Source organism: Curcuma longa, chromosome 4 (genome assembly GCF_044706935.1).
Source record: "Curcuma longa cultivar G26 ecotype Majalengka, Jawa Barat chromosome 4, ITB_CL_G26_1.1, whole genome shotgun sequence".
NCBI lineage: Eukaryota > Viridiplantae > Streptophyta > Magnoliopsida > Zingiberales > Zingiberaceae > Curcuma > Curcuma longa.
This window is the reverse complement of record NC_133864.1, coordinates 18,578,901-18,599,948: the sequence shown is the minus strand read 5'-3', so window position 1 is coordinate 18,599,948 and position 21,048 is coordinate 18,578,901. Positions and strand designations below refer to the sequence as shown.

The window sequence follows — 21,048 nt, the reverse complement described above, 5'->3', positions numbered from 1 at the left end:
AACGGGACCCACTAGTTACGAATAATGGTGTAGGTATATATCTGGGTAAACAAGACTTTAGTCGACGAAATTTAAAAAACAAAGCACGGGCAGCACGGGCAGCGGCGGCGCCACTGGGAATTTTGCAGCGAGGCCCGAGGGAGGACTTGTGCGTGAAGCGGATGCTGCGGCTTTTTGCTACGCCTCGCGGACGCCGCCGTACGACTTTCTATACGCCACCGCATCAGCCGTCCGATCTTGTCTCGACGAGGCCTTGGTCGTCCATCCATCGGCTCCATTAACAATGGCCATGGAAGGATCGGCGTACGGACTTTGGTCGACCGTTCACCAACCTCGAGCGCCTCAACTTTCTCATCATACGGTCGAGATGGATATGCATTTCAGATTAATCTTAATTTATGATAATTTATTAACCACTGTACTTAGCTTTTCAAATTACCTGATAACCATACTTTTTTATTTATTAAATGGAAATTGATCTCTAAAATACTCCTCGGCTAAAATTATTTAAACTCTTGCCCCTCTACTATAACTATCCCCACTCTCTAGTTTACCCCACCCACCCACACACACACACACACAAACAAAAACATGTTGTCTTTTTATACATTATATCTTAACACTCTATTTGAATGGGATGAGGAAAGGTTCATTAACGGAAGGGGAAGAAAGGGGAAGAAAGGGGAAGCGAGGGAAAGGAAGGAGAAGAGAAGTATTTATATTTTTTTTGTTTGGGAGGAAGAGAATGTTCATTAACGTAACATGTGCCACCTTGTTTGGGAGGAAGGGGAAGGAAATGAAGGTTAAATATATAAAATTATAAAAATATCCTTATAATCTACAATAATTTAGAAATAATTGTTCGTTAGGTATTTTATTTTATCTAATGCCTTATAACTATTCGTTCAATGAGTTCGTCAATCGAAATTATAAATTAAATATATAAAATTATAAAAATATCTTTATTTTTTAAAATAAATCTATATATGAAAAAATATATATAGCTCATAAGATTAACAAAAAATAATATTTACAACTTAAATAAATAAAAAATTTAAAAAATAATAAGTAGATATATAAAAAATATATGAAATACACTTTGATACGATAAAAGATAAATCAACATTTTTATATATATTTTTATAAAAATTTACTGATGTAAAAATTTACGACGAAGGTCGACATCGAGGAGTGCGAGTGATGAGATTCTGTGACGACTGCATTATGTGACGAGGAGCAATGGTGCAAAAATCTAATAGATAAGTTATTTTAATAATTAATATTTTAATATAAGGGTAAAATTGGAATAAATATGTTTTAACATTTCCTTCCCCTTCCTTACACTCCAAATCGGAGTGTAAGAAATTATGTCTATTTATGGGCATGCAAGGGGAAAGCTTATCCTTCCTTCCCCTTCTCTCCCCTTCCCTCACTTCTTTACAAACAAGGTTACAAATTCCCTTCCCCTTATGTACCCTTCCCTCACCTCCTCCCAAACAAGCCGTAAGGAGAGGAGAGTGGTTTCAACTCTTATGCCATATTTATTCGGACGGACGAATTAGTGAGGGAAAGGAATCAGTCAAGAAATAATAACCTTAGAGAAAGAGAAAAGAATCCCAGCAAAGAAAGAGAGAAGAGAAGGTAGAAGGAATGAAAGAAGGGAGGCATTTGAAAAAGGAAGGAAAAAGAAAGTGAAGAGAAAGAGAGATCATCGACGCATGGGGCGGCCATCTTGCTGTCGTGTGAGCGGCTCATGCTCGTGAACGATCATGCAAGGATGTCTGTTGCTCATGAACAGTTGTGTGGGGACATCCGTCACATATCATCCACATCTAAATATGTTAATCTCAATAGAATCGATGATATTCATATCATCAATTTCATATCTCCAGCCAGTGAGAACAATTGCTTAGTAAATTTAAGAGTTTAAACATGTTAGTCTCAATAGAATCGATGATGTATGTATCATCAATTTCTTGACTATGGATAATTTCAATATATTCATAATTGCACATGTAGTGATGCTCACCAGTTGTAATCCAATCATAAATTCTCTCATACTATGAATCGTATTGCAGATATTTAGTAAATAATTTTAAGATCTAATCAAACACATGATAAATATGCACTTAAATAGTGAATTTTTATTTATTCAATAAATAGTATAACCGTAACGTAATTGTCTTAAGATCACCTCTTAAATATAACATTATATTATCCTATAACAGTCTCAACAGGCTATGTTATTATATAACAGCCCCCAAGCTATACTAGGCTATAAAACTCCTTGGGCTATATTACCCTATCACTCGGCCTCTTACTTTAGCCCCCATCCTCATTATCTACAAGATTGAACTCTTCTCCCTAGCCGAGGCGGGATAGGCATTTAACAACTCCTTAGATCATATTATAGCAACCCTAGGGCTATATTATCCTATAATAGCCTCAAGGCTATATTATGCTATAACAGCCTCTAAGCTATATTATTATATAGCAACCTCAGGGGAATATTATCTTATAACATCCCACAAGTTATACTAGACTATAACAATCCCTTGGGCTATATTATCCTATAACTCAGTACAATTGTCATGGTTGCGAGATCGACCTCCTCTCTTTGATTAAGACTTAGTGGGGTTTTCTAGTATTCTTAGCTTTCGAATTATTATTCTCCTGACCAAGAGATTAGGTACCTCTCCCCCGGTCGAGACAGTATTGGGTTATCGGTATTCAAGGTCACCTTGTTATTATTCTTATGGTCGCGGAATTGAGCTCCTCTCCATAGTCAGAATAATATTATATTTATGGTATTCTCACTATTCTTGTTATTATCCCCGAGCGAGATCGAATTTATGGCATTCTCAATATTCTCTTGTCCCTATAATTTGGGTTGAGCTCTTCGCCCTGGTTAGGACTGATTGGTCTTCCGGTATTCTTGTTATTCTCATTGTTATCCTTAAGTTGGACAAGTATTCTATTATTTTGAGTATTCTTATCATTATCTTCGATCAGGATTGATTAGACTTTGGCTTTTCCCATTATTCTTATGTCCCTATGATTGAGGGATTAAGCTCCTCTCCAAGATCGGGACTGATTGTAGTTCTAGCTTTCTTGGTATTTCTATTAGTTTCACTACCGCAGGATCACCTCTCCCCAATCGCAGCAGGATCAGTCTTCTCATACTGGTATTTTCATGTCCCTGCAACCATGGGAACGAGTTCCTTTCCCTGATCAGGATGATATACTTTGGCATTATGACAATTATGTTATCGTCCGAAAAGGTCTCTCGACCACATCTCTCTCAGCGTCTCACATCACCCTCTTCATCCTTCTATTTTTGCTATTGATATTCTCGCGACTAAGAGATCGAGTTTTCTCCCTAGTTGTAGTGAGACTAGACTTCAATTCTTGCAATATGCTAATGTCATTTGTCTAACAAAATTTTCAAATCGGAAAGTTCTTCTATCTTATCATTGCTAATGACCCTAATACAGTCAAGAGGGCCATCTGGTACGACGTGGAGGAGGGGCAAGAGATGGGGCTCGGACTCAAACCACCGGGGGGGTATGCATCTCTCTCTCTCTACACACCCAATCAGGGACGGATCTAGAAATTAGAGGTGGACTATATTGGCTTTATTGTGTCCTTTTAGGAAGGTAGTTGATAACTTGCTATAACAACTATGTTCTTTTAGGATGGTGGCTGCTATAACAGTCACTTTCATTTAGGAAGACGACTGACAACCTGCTATAACGGACATGTCTTTTTAGAAAGGCGGATAACAACCCACTATAATGATCGTATTCTTTTAGAAGGTGACTGACAACCTGCTATAATGACCACACCCATTTAAGAAGACGACTAACAATCATTATATAATGGTCATGTTCCTTTCGGAAGGTGGCAGACAACTTGTTATAATGGACGCGTCCTTTTAGGAAGGCGGTTGACAATCTTCTATAATGGTCCTTTCCTTTTAGGAAGGCAGTTGATAGTCTATTATATTGAATGCGTTCTTTTAGGAAGGCGATTGATCTGGACGTGACTCACATTAACTCGGATTAGACTCGGCCAGGAGCCGACTGAGCTGATCCGAGTTCAAGCACGAGTAGGCTAATTTAACCCAAGTCTCATCTCGAATAGGACAGACCGAAGGCTATGTTAACTTGAGTCATGGAGAAGACTATGTGTTGTGTTAACCCAGTTATAGACCATACTACATGGTACCATTATCTTTACCTAGGAACAAATTCATGAATTAGAGTTCAAGGAGTCTAGTTCATTGAAAATTGTAAATAAACGTAGTTCATAGTCACCAACTTTTTTGAACTCAACCACCATATAGTCTTCCATTGGATGACATGATTTCCCCTTCACCATGTCAGATGCTCTTCCCATAGATTTAGGCCTCACCCTAAATCTGGGTTGGGCTACAGCCCAAGACAGCCATAGTGTAGATCCGTCTCTGCGCCCAGTTGTGCTCACATACATGAACTCCTTTCGAAGGGAAGACTCTTAACCGAGCGGTCTTTCTTCGACCACAACTTTGACAAGTATTTGATGGTCGTCATCATCGCTCCGTATCCCAACATGGTTTGAAAGCCTATCTTCAGCCCAGCCTAGTCTAACTTATTTGATTTAGAGATTTCCTCATGTAGAGGAATTCTTGCCGAGCTAATCCTATTCAACTCCTTGCTGAGATGATCCTCTTCAAATCCTTACTGAACTGATCCTCTTCAACCCAACACTTCTATCCGACTTCATTCAACTCTGCTCCTCAGTCTAACTTAGAAAAGGGCATGTGATGGTATCTGAAATTACTCTCGAACACTCGATCTCACTTCTCGAAGGGCAACCTACTTTACCGAGCACCTGATCAGCAACCTCTTTTCTCAATCACTCAGTGGCCCACTTGGACCCAGCCACAAGTGGAGCCATGTATTAGCTTACTCAAGCTTTAGCTTGAGGGCTGACGGTGGTTGACGACTTTAAGAAGAAGGCTACAAGGACAAGAGAAAGGAAGAATATAAGAAAGAGGGGAAAGCAGCCCCGGTAGATTAGCGAAGCTGACTCTGCCATTGGACCCAACTACCAATTGGTGTGATCTGCACTTGAGCAGAACTTGACAGTCAGGCACTTGGTTTCTCGACTTGGCATATTTTCACACAAGGGCTCAAGAAGCACTCAGATCTTGCGGCACTCGAGTGCACTCGGGTGGCTAGCGACGACTCACTTGGGTTTAGTGTCACTTTGATATAACTCGACTCACTTAACGCTTGAGCACCTCAATCAAAGATGTCCCATTCAGACTCAAGAAGACCAAGATATGCTCTCCCGAGCACTTGGCTTTCATCGTACCACTTCGAACTCGACCAACCCGACAACCTCGGACAACTCATAGAAGGTGACAACTGGTCAATAGCCTGACAATGTGGATAGATGGTCTAACAATCATCGTCTTTGGTGCCTAACTATCTCGTAAGCAGACAACTGACATCCCATATGGAGATTCTCTTCCGTCGACTATATAAGGACCAATGGAGGTAAGTTAATGAAGATGATTTTCTTATCACACGTGGAAATAATTCTTCTTCACTACCAATCTCTCTCTTTTTTTTAGCATCTCTCTTCCTTGTGTTTTCGCAAGCTTTATCTTTCAGTCTAGTGCTGATTTGACCATTGGAGGGGTCATGTCGATAATGTCGGCTCACCACTAACGTGCTTTAACTCGCAGGTCACAAAGATCACGTCGAGAGATCAAAGTTTCTATCTCAAAGGCAAAAGGAGAAGAGGAGCCCGAGCTGGCAAAAAAAGATTACGGGCGTAGCCAAGTTGATAATCGAGTGGTAGATTAACAATAATGGAACAAGATTCAAATCTCCACGGATGCATACTCTTGAAAAATTAATTTTTCCCACTTAGAAAGTCGTTCAATACCGTGATTTACTTTTCTTCTGTGAGTTCTTAGGGTAGGTAGGTAATAGACACTTCCCTTCTATGGGGTTTTATGAGCGTGAGCTTTAACACAGTACTTTAAAGAAATTGTATGACTTTTTATATTAAGATAAAAAATGTATTATATTATAAAATATTGGCCACGCATTTAAGAAAGGTGCTTGAGTCTTTTTTAAGTATTTGTAAACTTTAGTCCTGTTACATGGGATGGGATGTCTATCTCTCTTAAGTCGAATATGTGTACAGATTGAGTATCAAGTTGGTCGAGCATGGTGATGCTGTAGGACATAATGAATCAGTCAAATCATTCATTACTTTATTTTTCATTCATCTATTTTTTTCATCAGTTTCGGTAACCAAACACATTGGCAAATTAAACAAATGTTAATACACTTATTGTTTTTTAATCCACAGATGATAATTTATCCTATTAAATATGCCCTTAACAAACATTTACTAAATGTAAAGAACATTTTGAAGAAACGATTTTTTTTTTCAAAAGTAAATTCAAATGATGAATTAAAAGTACTAGAACAAAATTTTATAATAGTTGTGTTATTTTAATGCTGAAGATAACTTCTTGAGAGACCAAACTAGGGAACTAATGGGTGCTCTAGTCATGTTAACCTAGGTTAGCCATGAAACTAGGGATTGAATCAATATCACCCCCTTGGCTTTATTTCTACATGAAACTGATGGTCACGGTGCACATGCTTAATACTGTAGTTTTGTGGCTTGACCCAAGCAAACTATGAGACCTTTAAACAAAATTCTACGTAGAACTCTTTCACAAAATGCGAGCATCATGTGACATTGCTCACAATTATTATTCCTTTCTTTGTATACTCCAAGTCGAATTTAAGACTTTGAAAGCATAATTGAAATGAATCTCTAACCCTCAAATGAGATAGACAAAAGTGAAACTTGTCAATATTATTTTCTACTACTTACCATCATTAAATTAAACTAAAATAAAAATAATTAATTTAAATGTTCATTATCGCATGTTTTTTTTATTTAACACAATCAAGATGAATAGAAAATTTTTTAGATCAACTTTTGTTTCTAATGATTGATTCTATAGTAAGCATTTCCATTGACATGCATCCAACATGAATTAACTAACAAATTTATCAATTATGAGTTACCACTCTAACCATTTGATCATGAATGTTAATTTAATATCTTCGGAGTATGGTTGAATTGGCTATTATGGACAGACTTATTGCAATGGATAAGGATCGAATCTCGGATAACGAATTCCACCTTTTACCACCATGAATGTTAATTTAACACATTATATATATAAATAAATTCAATTTCATTAAAGCCTTTGTTTGGAGTATCTTATTTATACAAGATCAAAAAGAGGAATACTATTTATAACATTTCTTATATCTCATATCAATATATTTTCACAAAAAAAATTTGTAATATGATTTATAATGATTTTCACATTAAACCCATACAATTATCTAAATCTTTGAAGATTATCATTATTTTTGGATTTCATTCAAAAATTTAAATTATTAATATTTTTACTAATTCTTATACCGCTCCCATTACAATGTTTATTTCCATTATAAATATAATTTGGTAATTTTGTTTGATGAATTTTATGAAAGGGCATAAAATATAATAATTAATTACAAATTAGTCACCACGAGATCACTACTCTCGGAGGCCCATAAAATGGGCCTTATCCATATAAAATAGGCCCATCAAATATCGAAGTTGCCGACTCAACTTTCTCCGTCCGTGGCCGGATATCGCAACTCCGCCGATCGTGGTTCCATCTCCCTCTTCTTCTCGACGTTTTGGGGATCTCTTTCTCTATCTCTCGATCCAGACCTCTCCACATCAATGGGGGCAGCCGAGGCCGAAGCGATCCGTTCTTCTGATTCTGTCTTCTATTTCGCCGGAAGAAGAGAGCTGAATGGCACCCGAGTCGACAACCGAAGGCTTATATCGTTCGACTTATCAGGGTTGTACTCCAGTCCAGGTAGATATTACTTGATTCCCTTTTTTTCTCGCATTCTTCCTTAATTGTCCGGTGAATAGTAATGGGGAAGGACGGGCGAGGTTAGAGAACATAATTCTCCGCGCAGATATGTTCAATTTGAAATAAAAGTGCTCTATTATTTTCCATGCCAGTCCTACATCAAAGTCAATGAATGGAGATAAAATTAGATTGAACTGACATTTGGAGAATGTCTATATGCTTAACAATCTCAGAATCCCTAGATAGCTTGCGCAATTGCTTGATTTACAGAAATTCAAGGAAGGAAAAGCCCTATTCATCGATGATATTGTTTGGGACGGGGTGAGGTGGGAATTTCAGCTTTTCATTTCCACTACATTTAGTTATGACAATGTGACTGGAGTTGTTGAATATCCTTGATCAACTTCATGTAGAATAGTTGAGTAATATTTCCAAAATAAATTGTTTTATATGTAGATATTTCAAAATTTTGAAAGGAGTTTTCAGGGCGTAGACTATTGATTCACTGCACAAAAATATGTAAAATCCATATGTGATCAATATAAAAAATAAAATAAAATTGGACAGGTACATTCATGAAAATGACTAACATATATATTGAATAATATACATTAAGCAATCTATCCAATTCATAATTTCACATCATTCATTAAGTTCTTGATAATTGAGAGGAACAAACCATTTTTTTCTCCCTTTTTACCAGTAGTGGTCCATCCAGGCTGCCAGCATCGCCTAAAGTTGCATTTGTAATGTGGGCCATTGTCTAAAATAGCTTGGTGGCCACATTTTAAAATACTAATAAATATGCTGTTAGAATGCCCTTCACTCCATCTTTTATCTATTGTTGTTGCTTTACAAAACCACATAAATCTCTAACTTTATTTAGGCTATGCTTACTTGGAGGGGAGGTAGGTGGACGAACGAGTGGAAGAAAGACAAAATAAAAGATTTAAAAACTTCATTACTTAGGATGATGATAGCAGAGTAAGAATTCTTTAATTTCAAACCCTTTTGTTGATTACTTGGTTGCGATGATGTCGCATGACAAATGAAAATTGAGTTTCAGGTGGGGAGATGTCATGAGTGGCAACCGGCGAGGGTTTATTGGTTTATTTGTGTTATTTTGGGTAAGGAGAGGAGTGGATTAGACATTTTTTGTAACTATTTCCCTATTTTCACCTTTGCTTTCTTTTGATTTTGAGCAGAAGGGATGGGATTTTGGATCCCTCAGGAGACCAATCAAGGGACAAAATTGAAATGCCATCCTCTTCCATGGACGTGTTGCATTATGATTTTTATTTTCCTCTACAAGAGTGTGTTGTTATCTCTCATTTTAAATTGAATTTGTGAATTTAAATTATAGTTTGCTAAACTGAGAATTAGCAAAAATAACCTGAAACATATGTTGCTAAACTTGAGAACTAGAAAAATCTTTTACAATTGTTGTTCTTTCATATTAATGATGTTTTGTTCTGATGGGTAGGAGTACGCTGACTGCTGCTATGACAAAGCTGGTCTGGATACTGTCATCTTCTTTGCCAGTATCAATCTTGGAAGAACTCAGTTGCAATTGGTCCCTTGGAGTTTGGCTGACTCTGAACAGAGTTCATATCTTGGAAAATTATTAGGACTCATGATGTGATCTAAGGAGGGAAACAAGGCATGGTGCTTCTTCAATGTACGATCTGTGCACTCAGTAAATTCTCAACTTCTTCTCTTTCTATTTTCAGTTTTTATTTATTTAAATCTGCTTCATCTACTTTTCTCAAAAGCATTGGGTATGGAAGGTATCATCAGATTAAATCATTAAATGTGTGTACCGGCAGCCCATGCCATCAATCATATTATTTCAAGAATGTTTTGGAATTGTACAAAGATTAAGGATTTGAATACTTGGGACCTGCTTAACTGGCAGTGCGGTCCTCATTAAGTAACTACACACTGGAAAAAAAAATTCAAAGAAGAGAGTAGTTTTTAGGAAAATGCATGATGTCTAGTTGTCTGATATAAATTCAAACTTCGAGCAACATAGATGGCAAATAGAAAGTTGAATCTCCACAGGAACTAGGTGCAGCATGAGCAAGTCTCAGATCTTGATCGTGTAATATTACGATCTTGTTTTTTTTTTCCTTTTCTAAATTTACAATGCTAATCAGTTAAGGCCAATGAGTGAGGTGCATTTGTTAGCTAGCAGCTTTATTCTAGGTCAAAAACTTAATGGTGCCTGACATCAGTAGCCATATGAATATAATGATCATGAAATGTCGTTGGCACTAATAAATGGGAATGGCAGGGAAATGGAAACCGCATGCCCATGGAATCTATTTTTTTCCTGGACAGTCGGGAAAAAAAATCTTATTTTACTCTTTTAAATATTCAGCATGTGTTTTTTTAAATCTTTTCATCAAATGATTATTACTAAGAGTGCTCTTAACTCTCATAATACACCGTCTATCACTACCCTTATCTCCTAATAGTAAAACTATTATACTATGACTAGAGCTACCTATTTGATAAATTAATGCACTGACTGTAAAGTCTACTGAAGAAAAGTCATCTCTTCTAATAATTCTTTAATGGTTTTAATTGCTCTTGTTCCTGATTGAACATGTTAGTTTTAGCATGAATAGCCATTCCTTAAAATAGGGCATCAAGCATTAACTCTTTTGAAGAATGGAAATTGTTTGTCAGTTAAAACACAAGGAAAACAGAAAGAAAAGTAGCAAGGGATTATTTGCATTTGGGGGTCTAGAATACTTTAATTAGCTAACTGGGGTTGGAGAAGTGATCCAAAACTTTGTCTCACAACTATTGAACTTTTAACGTTTTATCAAATGGCACACCTAAATGAATTGCATACCCAAAGGTTGCTTCCTAGGGCACACATGTTTCCTAAAATGTTTCTTCATCCAATCTAGTCCGACCCATTTCCACACAACCAATAGCCAATTGGATGCGATTCTAGTCATCTGTTGACCATCAAATACTTTTAGCCAAAAGTGTATGGTCATCAAACATTTTTTATGAAAAGTGCTTGATGATCCTATGGGGCTCAAAAATAGAGAACTAGAGTAACTACTAGGTGTACAATGGTACTCATCTTGCACGAATTGGAGGTCTCTAGGCATTTTTGGCCAAAAAAATTTGAAGGGCAAGAGTCGACTAAATGTTATTACAATCATCCAATAATTAGATAACTATTTATTTTCTAATTAAATAATTAGTAATTATTTAATGGTTAAGATTATTAATTATTTAAGAAAATTTTATTTTCTTTTTAAATTATCAATTAGTTTGGCAATAAAATCATTATTTATTAATTTTAAATTTTAAATGTATGTTATATTTTAAAATTTATTTGATGTAATTAATTAATTATTTAAAAAACCTAAATTACATTAATTCCATTCTTAGTGCTTAGTGCTACTCTATGCTGCTTAGAGAGCATTGTTGAATTATATAAAATTAATTAATTATTGAAAGAATTAAATTATTAGTTTAATAGCTTTAATTGAAGGTGTGGATTAATTACATTCTTAACCGGCAACTAGAATTTAGTCCCTTGTTAATAGTCAAACGTACTAAGGATTCTAGAAGTATTGGATTTGTATCAAATGATCATTAATGATTTCTTTAATATATCCGTATGTACTCTTTTTTTTTTAGTTTGAGCTTTATAGGTCAAAAGTTGAAGATGTCATATCCATGCCAAATAGACATCATTGCATCCTTGTAGTTATGATTTTGAGTCATATAAGACAATCAAATAATTTTAGCCCAAAATATTTAACGGCTACTAATGACCTGGAATAACATCAACTGTTGGTGGTTAAATACTTTTGTAAACGTGCTTGATGGCCAGTAGAATCAAGCTGATTTCGTATGAGTGGTAATTGGTTGAGCGAATCAGGTTGGATAGAGAGCATTTTAAAAAATAGAGGTGCCTTTTAGTTAGGACGGTAAACAAACTAAGTCAAGCCAAACTTTGTGGTGTTCAAATTTATTTGATAAGGTAGCCGAGCTATATCGAGCCTAAAATGAACCAAGCCATTGAAATGATTGTTTAAACTTGACTTGGTTTTTTTTTATGAGCTTGAGTTTGGTTCGAGTTTGGCTTAAGTTTGGTTTGTTTAGATATTATCAAGCTCTCAATTCAAGTTTGTTTGATTATTTGAAACTTTTATATTTTAAGCTTGATTGGTTAGTTATTAAATTTGATAATACAAACTTATTTGTTTATTTTTGAAAGTTTCTTTGTTTATTTAACATGCTCATAAAAGTTTATTGATGAATATGGTTATGTTCATAAGAGTTTTATTGATGAATATGGTTCACAAATATTATTTACGAATGTTAATGAGCTGAAAATATGTGTTTAAATTTATTTGTTTAATTTAATAAATTATTCAAGCTTACTTATTTAATTAATTTTATATGTATTGAACAAACATAAATAAACTCTTATAGTAAGACGAGCATTAAGTTTATTCATGAAGTTGGGTTCATTTATAACTCTACTTTCCTACTTTTAGTAAATTCCAAGTAAAATGTATCCTTTGGTATTCAATAAAGTTGCATGCGTGTTCTAGCAAACTGCACTTGAATTTTCTCTGGTTTGCACAAATTTAATGTGGATTCATGTTGGGTGCATCATTGCTATCCTCTGATCCTTTTATTCATCATTACTACTTATCTCTGTATTTATATGCCCAACAAGTGCTCCGAGAACTTCGGTTTAATCCAACTTTGATCTCCTAAAAAAGCTGCATCCGTCCCTCGTACACTCTTTACACTCTTGTCGCTTGATCACCTCTGGTTCACTGGAGGTGGTCTGTTTCTTTCGTGGGCACGCCGGTGGATGGATTAATTGCTTTGCTAGGTTGGGCGGTTAAGGTCGTCAGATTGCCCATCATATTTATTACGTCTACTTGAACAGCTCGCGCAAATCTGCAATTTCGGTGTTGTTCATTACTGAAAGCTATCTGACGACGGTTTGTCTCTCTCTAGTCCTTTCGTTATGTTTGTATGGCTTTAGCAATTAGTTCTTTTGCATCTAACTTTGCTCTGCGACTCTCTCTCTCTCTAGGTTCACTCGGTTAAAAAAAACAGTTAGCACCTACTTGTTTTAATGTGTTCGAGTATAGGACACATAATACTGTTTCCCATCTTAGATAAGAGAGCTTAAGTATAATTATATACATTAAAACAAATATAGTTTTAAATAAAGCACATAGACAATTTTTTAAGTGTGTGTGCACACTTAAAAACATCTACAATTTTTAATAAATTTGTATGAATGGGAAGACCCTTTTAGAGGTTGGATTAAAGAGGTAAGTGCAGAGCTGATGCAATTAATGGTTTGGATTGATCTACACTTTGATTCAGAAAGAGATTTTCACACAAAACTTTGTCTAAAATCTCTTCGTATAATTTTTGTTGAGTAGAAATATTTTTAAAATTGGGTATAACCCAAGTGATGATATTAAGATCTAGCTAGTGTACACCAAGTTGCAAGCTGTCATGTGGAGCTCCAGATCCTACCTAAATGATTGGGGGTCCCTGATGCCTGTCCTTAATCAAATTGCCCGATGGTTGAAGCTATTACTTCAATATGGTGTGGAACCCCATGGTCCAAAGAGTTTAATTTTGGATAAATCCTTTTTGTCAAAAGTGCTTCTTTTTTTTTTAAAAAAAAAAAGTTAAAATAATACCCTAACATATTTTTCATCTATTATATCAAAATATTTTTAATTAAAATTATTTAAATTTAATCAAAATAACTTCATCTTTAGGCAAAGTCAATTTAAAATTACTCTAACATAGTTGTTATAATTATTGTAGTGACTATTGTCAATATTTATTATAATAGTGTTGTTTGATTCAAAGTTCAAGTGATTTTGATATAATTTTAATTAAATTAATCAAAAAGATTTTGATATAATAGTATTTTATATATAATAATTTTGATTAAATTTGAGTAATTTTGTTATATATTGTTGTAGCTACTTTAATAAATTACATCAGGTACATTATATTTTTAAATGAGAAATTTATTGAATTACTATTTTGTTTTTGTTGAATTTTACCTTTTTATTATTATTATTATTATTTTTCACTCTTCCAAATTTGTATGTTACTAAGCTCCTTCCAAACTCGCATATTTCACAGTATAACTGAACGGTAACTAGTTTAGAATCTAAAGCATTAACTGTAAATCAAAGTGGAATTAATTTCCCCCTTTTCCCCCTATATATACTGTGCATATAATCCATGTTGCTCAACGGCGAAGCAGCAAGCGAAGCTCTTACTCCTAGCATTTAGGAAATTACCAATATGAGGAGCACCGCCGGCAGCCGGTGGCCGTTCGCCGTCGTTTTCCTCCTCTCGGCCATAGCCTTCACCTTCATCCATTCCCCCCTCTCCCTCCATTTCAAACAACTCCTCCTTTTTCTCGTCTCCCGCCATCCTCTGCTCCTTTGTCTCTTCTGGTGTTCTCTCGTCTCCCTTGCCGCCTTCCTCATCCGCCGCCCCCTCCCCGTCTTCCTCGTCGACTACAGCTGCCACAAGCCGGACGACGACCACCGCAGCAGCTTCGAGTTGTGTGAGTACTTCGGCCGCCGCAACCAGAGTCACTCGTCGGAGAGCGAGGACTTCATGCGCGCCATCTTCAGCAAGTCCGGCCTCGGCGACGAGACCTACGCGCCGCCCTTCATCTTCCACTCCGACGACCTCCGCGCCAAGTTGCATTGCGCCGTCCAGGAGGCGGAGGAGGGCATGTTCGGCTCCGTCCAGCACCTGCTCGCCAAGACCGACGTCCACCCGTCGCAGATTGGCCTCGTCATCACCGCCTGCAGCATGTTCACCCCCGCGCCGTCCTTCTCTTCCATGCTCGTCCGCCGCTTCGGCATGCCGGAGGGGGTCAAGACCTTCAACTTGTCCGGGATGGGGTGCAGCGCCGCCACCGTGGCGTTTGATCTCGCCGCGAAGGTGCTCCGGAAGAGGAAGGGCTACGGCCTCATCGTCGTCACCGAGAGCATCAGCCTCAATTTGTACTAATTCCTCCGCGGTCCATGCTCTGTTTTCATTATATATATATATATTGAAATCTATCGAGCAGGTATTTCGGCGACAACCGGCACATGCTGGTGACCAACTGCATCTTCCGCGTGGGCACGGCGGCGGCGCTGGTGAGCAGCGACCCGGCAGCGCGGCCGCGCGCCAAGATGGAGCTGGTGCAGTCGCTGCGGACGCACCACGGGGCCGACGACGCGGCTTACAACGCCGCCATCCAGATGGAGGACGAGGACGGCCAAGTGGGCGTCGCTCTCACCAAGGACCTCATCCGCGTCGCCGGCGCCGGTCTCAGGTCCCACATCACCACCCTCGCTCCCAGCGTGCTGCCGGTGGCGGAGATGCTCCGCTACGCCTGCCGCGTGGCGAGGCTGTACTTGGGCGACGACCTGAAGGCGGCGAAGGCGCACGTGCCGGACTTCAAAAGCGCGTTCGAGCACATGTGCATCCATGCCGGCGGGAAGGCCGTGATCGACGCCGTCCGGCGGCTGATGAGGTACGACGTTCGTAGTTGCTGTTGGATTCCGTAGTTTAGTACGGAGGGTTATTAAATATTTGGATGATTTTACAGGTTGGAGGAAGAGGTGGTGGAACCAGCACGAATGTGCTTGCATCGGTTCGGTAATACATCAAGTAGTTTTGTGTTTTACGAGTTAGCCTACTTCGAGGCGAAGAGGAGGATAAAGAAAGGAGATCGAGTGTGGATGTTAGCGTTCGGGACAGGGTTTAAGGCGTGCAGTGTGGTGTGGCGAGCTCTAAGAGACTCGACCATGGACTCCGACAACCCTTGGGCCCTTTGCATCCATCGTTATCCCTTCTACCCTCCTCGTCCTCCTACCAAACCCTCTTCCAAGCTCCAGGATGCTGCAATTCATAAAAATGGCTATACTTGAATACAGCAACAACTATTTGTTTTTATTTCCTTTCGATGATAAAAGTAAGTAATTAAATCATCGTCGGTAACTTTGTATCTTGTGCACGAATAAATCATGTACCAAAAAAATTAAGAATTAAAGTCATTAGATTTGTTGTTGGTGGTTCCTTTATGAAATTACATGGATTTTTAACTTTGATGGCTAGAACAGCTGAGTTGTTACTCTGTTTAGGGCTGTAAAATTGCTGACTTTTATGTGGTTCGAGCATGTTTGATAAGGCAAGTGAGCCGAGTCTAATCGAATCTAAAATAAATTATGTCGTTGAAATAGTTATTTCAGTTTGCCTTATTTTTTTTTTAAAATTTGAGATTGGTTCAAATTTGATTTGAATTTATTTCATTTAATATTATCGAACTCTCAATTGTTTGAAAATTTTATATTATAGGATAGGATTATATGAATGGAGCGGTCATATTAAGTTCCATGATTTAATATCTAGATGGAACATTACCTTCTATAGCAATCGATTTACATTGGAGGACAAAGATGTTATTTTTTGCTAGAAGTAATAGCATTAGTAAAATGTCATGCAACATATGATTCACTAATGAGATTCAGAATCCTATGCTAACACTATTTGTTAGAATGTCATACATGATCACACGTGTAATTAAAAGTTAAAGAAAAGAATGTAAAATAGCTTTTAGTATCCTAACACTGTGCATGCTTCAATATAAATTTATTGCATTAATAAAATTTAAATCTATATAATATGACAAATAAGTTTAATGAAAACTAGACTAATTATTCCTAAAATCCTTCTCAATCCATTCCATACTTTTCATATTATACTTTCTTTCAACATCAATCAAGAAAATAAAATAAAAGACCATTCCAAGGGGTCCTCTCTGAACACAATATAATTTGTACATGCACTTCTTAAATTCTTTTAATATCTAATAATTTAGTTGATTTCTCAATATAAGGGACCCAATTACAAAACCCAAATTCTATAAAAAAAAGTCATTTCCATATCTCCTTTTTAGATTATGGTTTGATGATAAAAGATAGCCTGACTTCGTCAATTTCCTAAACAATGAGGGTTTAAATCTTATCCAAGATCATACATTACATTTGAGGAATTTAAAAATTAATTAGAATGTAAGAACTGAATACTTGAATTTCTAACATCTCCGTTTATAAATGCTATGAAATTTTCATTAAATAATTGAGGGAACAGCAAGCATCTTTTCTTTCCATGGGCATCCAAAGCTTCATAGATGATTAGAACCGAGAAAGAAAATCAACAACCTCATCATCTGTTTTGCAGGCAGATGAAGCAGCACATGTGCTCTAGTAAAGACACAGCATAAAGAAGACACAGCATAAATGATTTGCAGTGTTTCCTATTAAGAGAAGTTTGTTTGTTTGTTTGTATTGTCGTACCAAGTTACAAGGTCAAATGTAACATTTTCACACAATGATGCATCAAGCAAGAGCATGGTTAATCCTTCTTTCCATCTTACAAATCATTTATTCTGGTTTACTGCTGACTTAGAGCCCTGCAGGCATGCCAACCATTGGTTAGCACACAACCCTTTAAAACTTGGGTAGGACATGTTGGTAAGTGGCTGATATAGAATACAGATTTCAAGAACATAATAAATTTTGGGTAAATATCTTAGGCTTAAAATTTTAAACTGTGTAAGTATATTATTGTTTATGAATACGATACCGTATCGTATTATATCGATACAAGTTTAATCCTTTTTTAAATATAAAATATATTAATTAAAAATATATATATTAATATTTAATTGTTATAGATGCTTTGTCTAATAATTTGTCTCCACCTTCATAGTTAAAGTAATTTTTTTCCCTTTATCTCTATTACTCTCGTAAATTGATGAAGGAAAAAAAAATCATTTCTAATAATCCTTAGTCATTGTTTACCTTGTAAATGGATGGAGGAGAAAAAGAAATTACTCGAGGAAATGAATTAAACATCGAAAAAAATAAAAAATAAAAAATAACTACTGTACAAAAGTAAAGAAAAAGATGAAAATAGAAGGAAAAGAAGAAAGGAAAGGAAAAAAAGAAATCGATAGCCTGCTAGTGTGGACTTTCAGATAAATATTCAATAAATGGATCTATCAAACTATTATACTAATACTAGGTTATTCTTCAAAAAGAATGAGTTGTATGGTCCGACTGTAATGTATCGACAAAGATTGCTATATCTCTATGAGAACTTGGGCATAATATTAAATATATAAGAGCTCGGTTTCGGGTTCGAATCTCGGCGATGCATCTTTTTACCCATTTTTCAATTTCTTTTGGGAAAATTTCTAAAAATTCTAGAAAAATTCTATAAAATTTCTAAAATTATTCTAAGCATTTATAAATATTAAAACCCTATTTTAAAATATTTATAAAGTCTAGAATGAATTTATGGGGTGTTACAGTAGGGTCCAATTGTAATGTATCGGCAAGGACCGCTACATCTCCATGAGAACTAGGGTGTAATGTATTGAATGATTTACAAAGTTATTCAATTTGATATTGAAAACAAAAAAGTATTGGTGCGGGAAGCACAATAGGAGTATTAAAATAATGAGTCATATCATGAAATTTTGAAAAAGAGTAATAGAACTTTGTGTAGATGATCGAACCTTGACATGAGGTTCAAGTTAAATGTGTGGTTGGACTAACAAAGTTGATCTAGTGTGTAGGGAGCATAGGAAAAGTCCTAGTTGAGGCAAGACAAAATAAAGTCCTAGTTGTAGGCTAGGTAAGGGCAAGTCCTAGTCTGGAGGATCAGGCAGAAGACTTAGCAGGTCAAGTGCACCAAGTGCAAGTCCAGGTAGTGTCAGGAGGACCGAGAAGCATGGTGAAATCCAAGCAGATCAGGAGGACCTAAGCATGGTGAAATCCAAGCAGATTTGGTGGAAGTCTAAGCGGCCAGGAGGACCGGAGCCTAGCAGTAAATTCCTAGGGCTAAAGACGATAGCTAAGCAGGAAGTCCAACAAATCTGGAGGACTTGTTGACAATTCAGGTAAATTCTCCCAAGAGGAGTGGGTCAGGATGTGTTCCCGGAGTGGAACTGTATGTTAGATTTAAGAGGTGTCCTAAGGCAATCGCCTCACGGTTATACTATTTATTTAATAAATAGCAATTCACTATTTGAGTGCACATTTTCTATGTGTTTGATTGGATCTTAAAGTCAATTACTGAATGTCCGCAATACGATTCATAGCGTGAGAGAACTTGTGATTGGATCACAACTAGTGAGCATCTCTATACGTGTAATTATGAATGTATTGAAATTATCCCTAGTCGAGAAATTGATGAGTACGAATGTCATCAATTCTGTCGAGACTAACACGTTTTGAACTCCTTGGTTAGCCAAGTAGCTGATCACGCTGGCTGGAGGCATTGGATGTTGAGAGTTAAATGTGGATGCTGATTAAAGGTAACCAGTTCATTGGAGTAACCTGCCTTGAGACTTCATATGGTTCTATACATATGTCAATGAAGATCTTAGTGCAGCTTAAGTGCGAGTTTCTCTTTGACTTACGGTATTCAAGTCACTTTGGTTATGGAGGCTTATACTTTAACATCTTAAACAAACATCTCCGAGGAGGTGTGGACCCGGGATGATTGGGTATAAGTCGAAGTGTCCAAAGGTGTTTGAATAGCCCACAGAGGATTCATCGCTCCTTGGAAAAAGAGACATATACCCTGCAGCCACTTGTCAGGATTGTTACTAAAAGTCTTTTGGCCAAAATATTACATGTCAAGAGTACAGTACTCTTGGACACATGTATAAGTAACTTGAATTCACAGGACAAGAAAGTAACTTGGGCTAGGTGTGACATAGTCAACCTAGTGGGGACTGACATATAGGCCATGTCCTGAACCAAGTGGGTATAAGATGGTGAAAGAAATGAGGCACGATTCAGTGTAGCTGCTGAAGGGTTTAAAAATGTTCTAAAATTAATCGTTGATTTTTTGATCAATTGGGGATTATAATGTACTACTAGGTGTCACTCATGATCGTTTCATAATTAATGGTTAATTACGGACGACCAACATAACCGAAAACCTATTGGGTCACACACACTACAAGTTCTCCAAAGACTTAAAACGAGTTTGAGAATTGGATTCTCAGAACGAGAGGGACAAAGTCTGTTTGGACCAGACAAAGGATAAAATAATGGAACTCGTCTTGCGAAGACGAAATGAACGAAACTGATTGCATTCAAATTAGAGGTCGTTTGGTTAGTGAACCAAATGATTTAATTTTGAACTAACTTGGTTTGGTTCATGATGGAAGAGGTTCTGGCAGAACGGAAGAGATGAGGAGCTTCATCTTGTGAAGACGAAACAAACAAAACTGGTTTGGTCAAATTGGAGTTCGTTTGGTTAGTGAACCAAGCGAACCAAAATAAATCTGGATTGTTACAGTAACAAACCAAAATCCAATCTCCGGTTCAGCTCGTTTTGTCCGGTTCAACAAACCCTAATCTCAGTTTAAACTTTTGTAGCTTCTCACGTGAGCGAAAAAAAAGGAAGAAAAAATAGGATCGCGAAGATAGGCTTCGTCTTCCCTGCTGAGCGTGGCACCGAAGATCGTCTTCCCGACCCACACGCACATCGCCGACCCCACGCTGCCCACGTGCTCCCCTACTCCGCCACGCCCTTCATCGGCCGCGTGTGAGTGGTGGTGAAAGCACAAGAGAGAACAGAGGAGTATCACGGGGTTTTCCTTTACCACGTGCTCTTTTTCTTCCTGGTGAGCACGGTGACCGATCTCAAGCAAGGAGGTGTTTCTGACGCTAGCCTTTCCCGACCACCATCCTATGCTTCCCGTCCACTCGAGAGCCGCCGGGTGCGGAGAGGAAAATCGCGCCGCCTCCTCAACTGGTTTTTCCTCCCTCTCGATTTCGCCGGCCATGATATATGATTTCACCAGCCACAAGGAGGTGAGGAACAGAGTTTGAGGGTGGGATAGCTCCTACCCATGCCTGACGCTGCCGTTCTCTACCTCAGTCGTGCGCGTGGGAGAAGGGCAGCACCAGAGCAAAAGCTGCCTTTTGCCTTGCTAGAGATTTACCGTGTGAGAAGCAAATTGAAGGCTTGCC

General features: G+C 37.4%; 1 protein-coding gene across 1 annotated transcript; it reads left to right on the top strand.

The window, feature by feature from the left end:
* Positions 1–14,253: 14,253 nt before the first annotated feature.
* On the top strand, positions 14,254–15,921 carry LOC141827221 (3-ketoacyl-CoA synthase 13-like). The gene is made up of 3 exons (XM_074714454.1): positions 14,254–15,006; positions 15,075–15,524; positions 15,600–15,921. The coding sequence occupies exons 1-3, from the start codon at positions 14,291–14,293 to the stop codon at positions 15,919–15,921; spliced, it is 1,488 nt and encodes a 495-aa protein (XP_074570555.1). The 5' UTR covers positions 14,254–14,290.
* Positions 15,922–21,048: the final 5,127 nt, after the last annotated feature.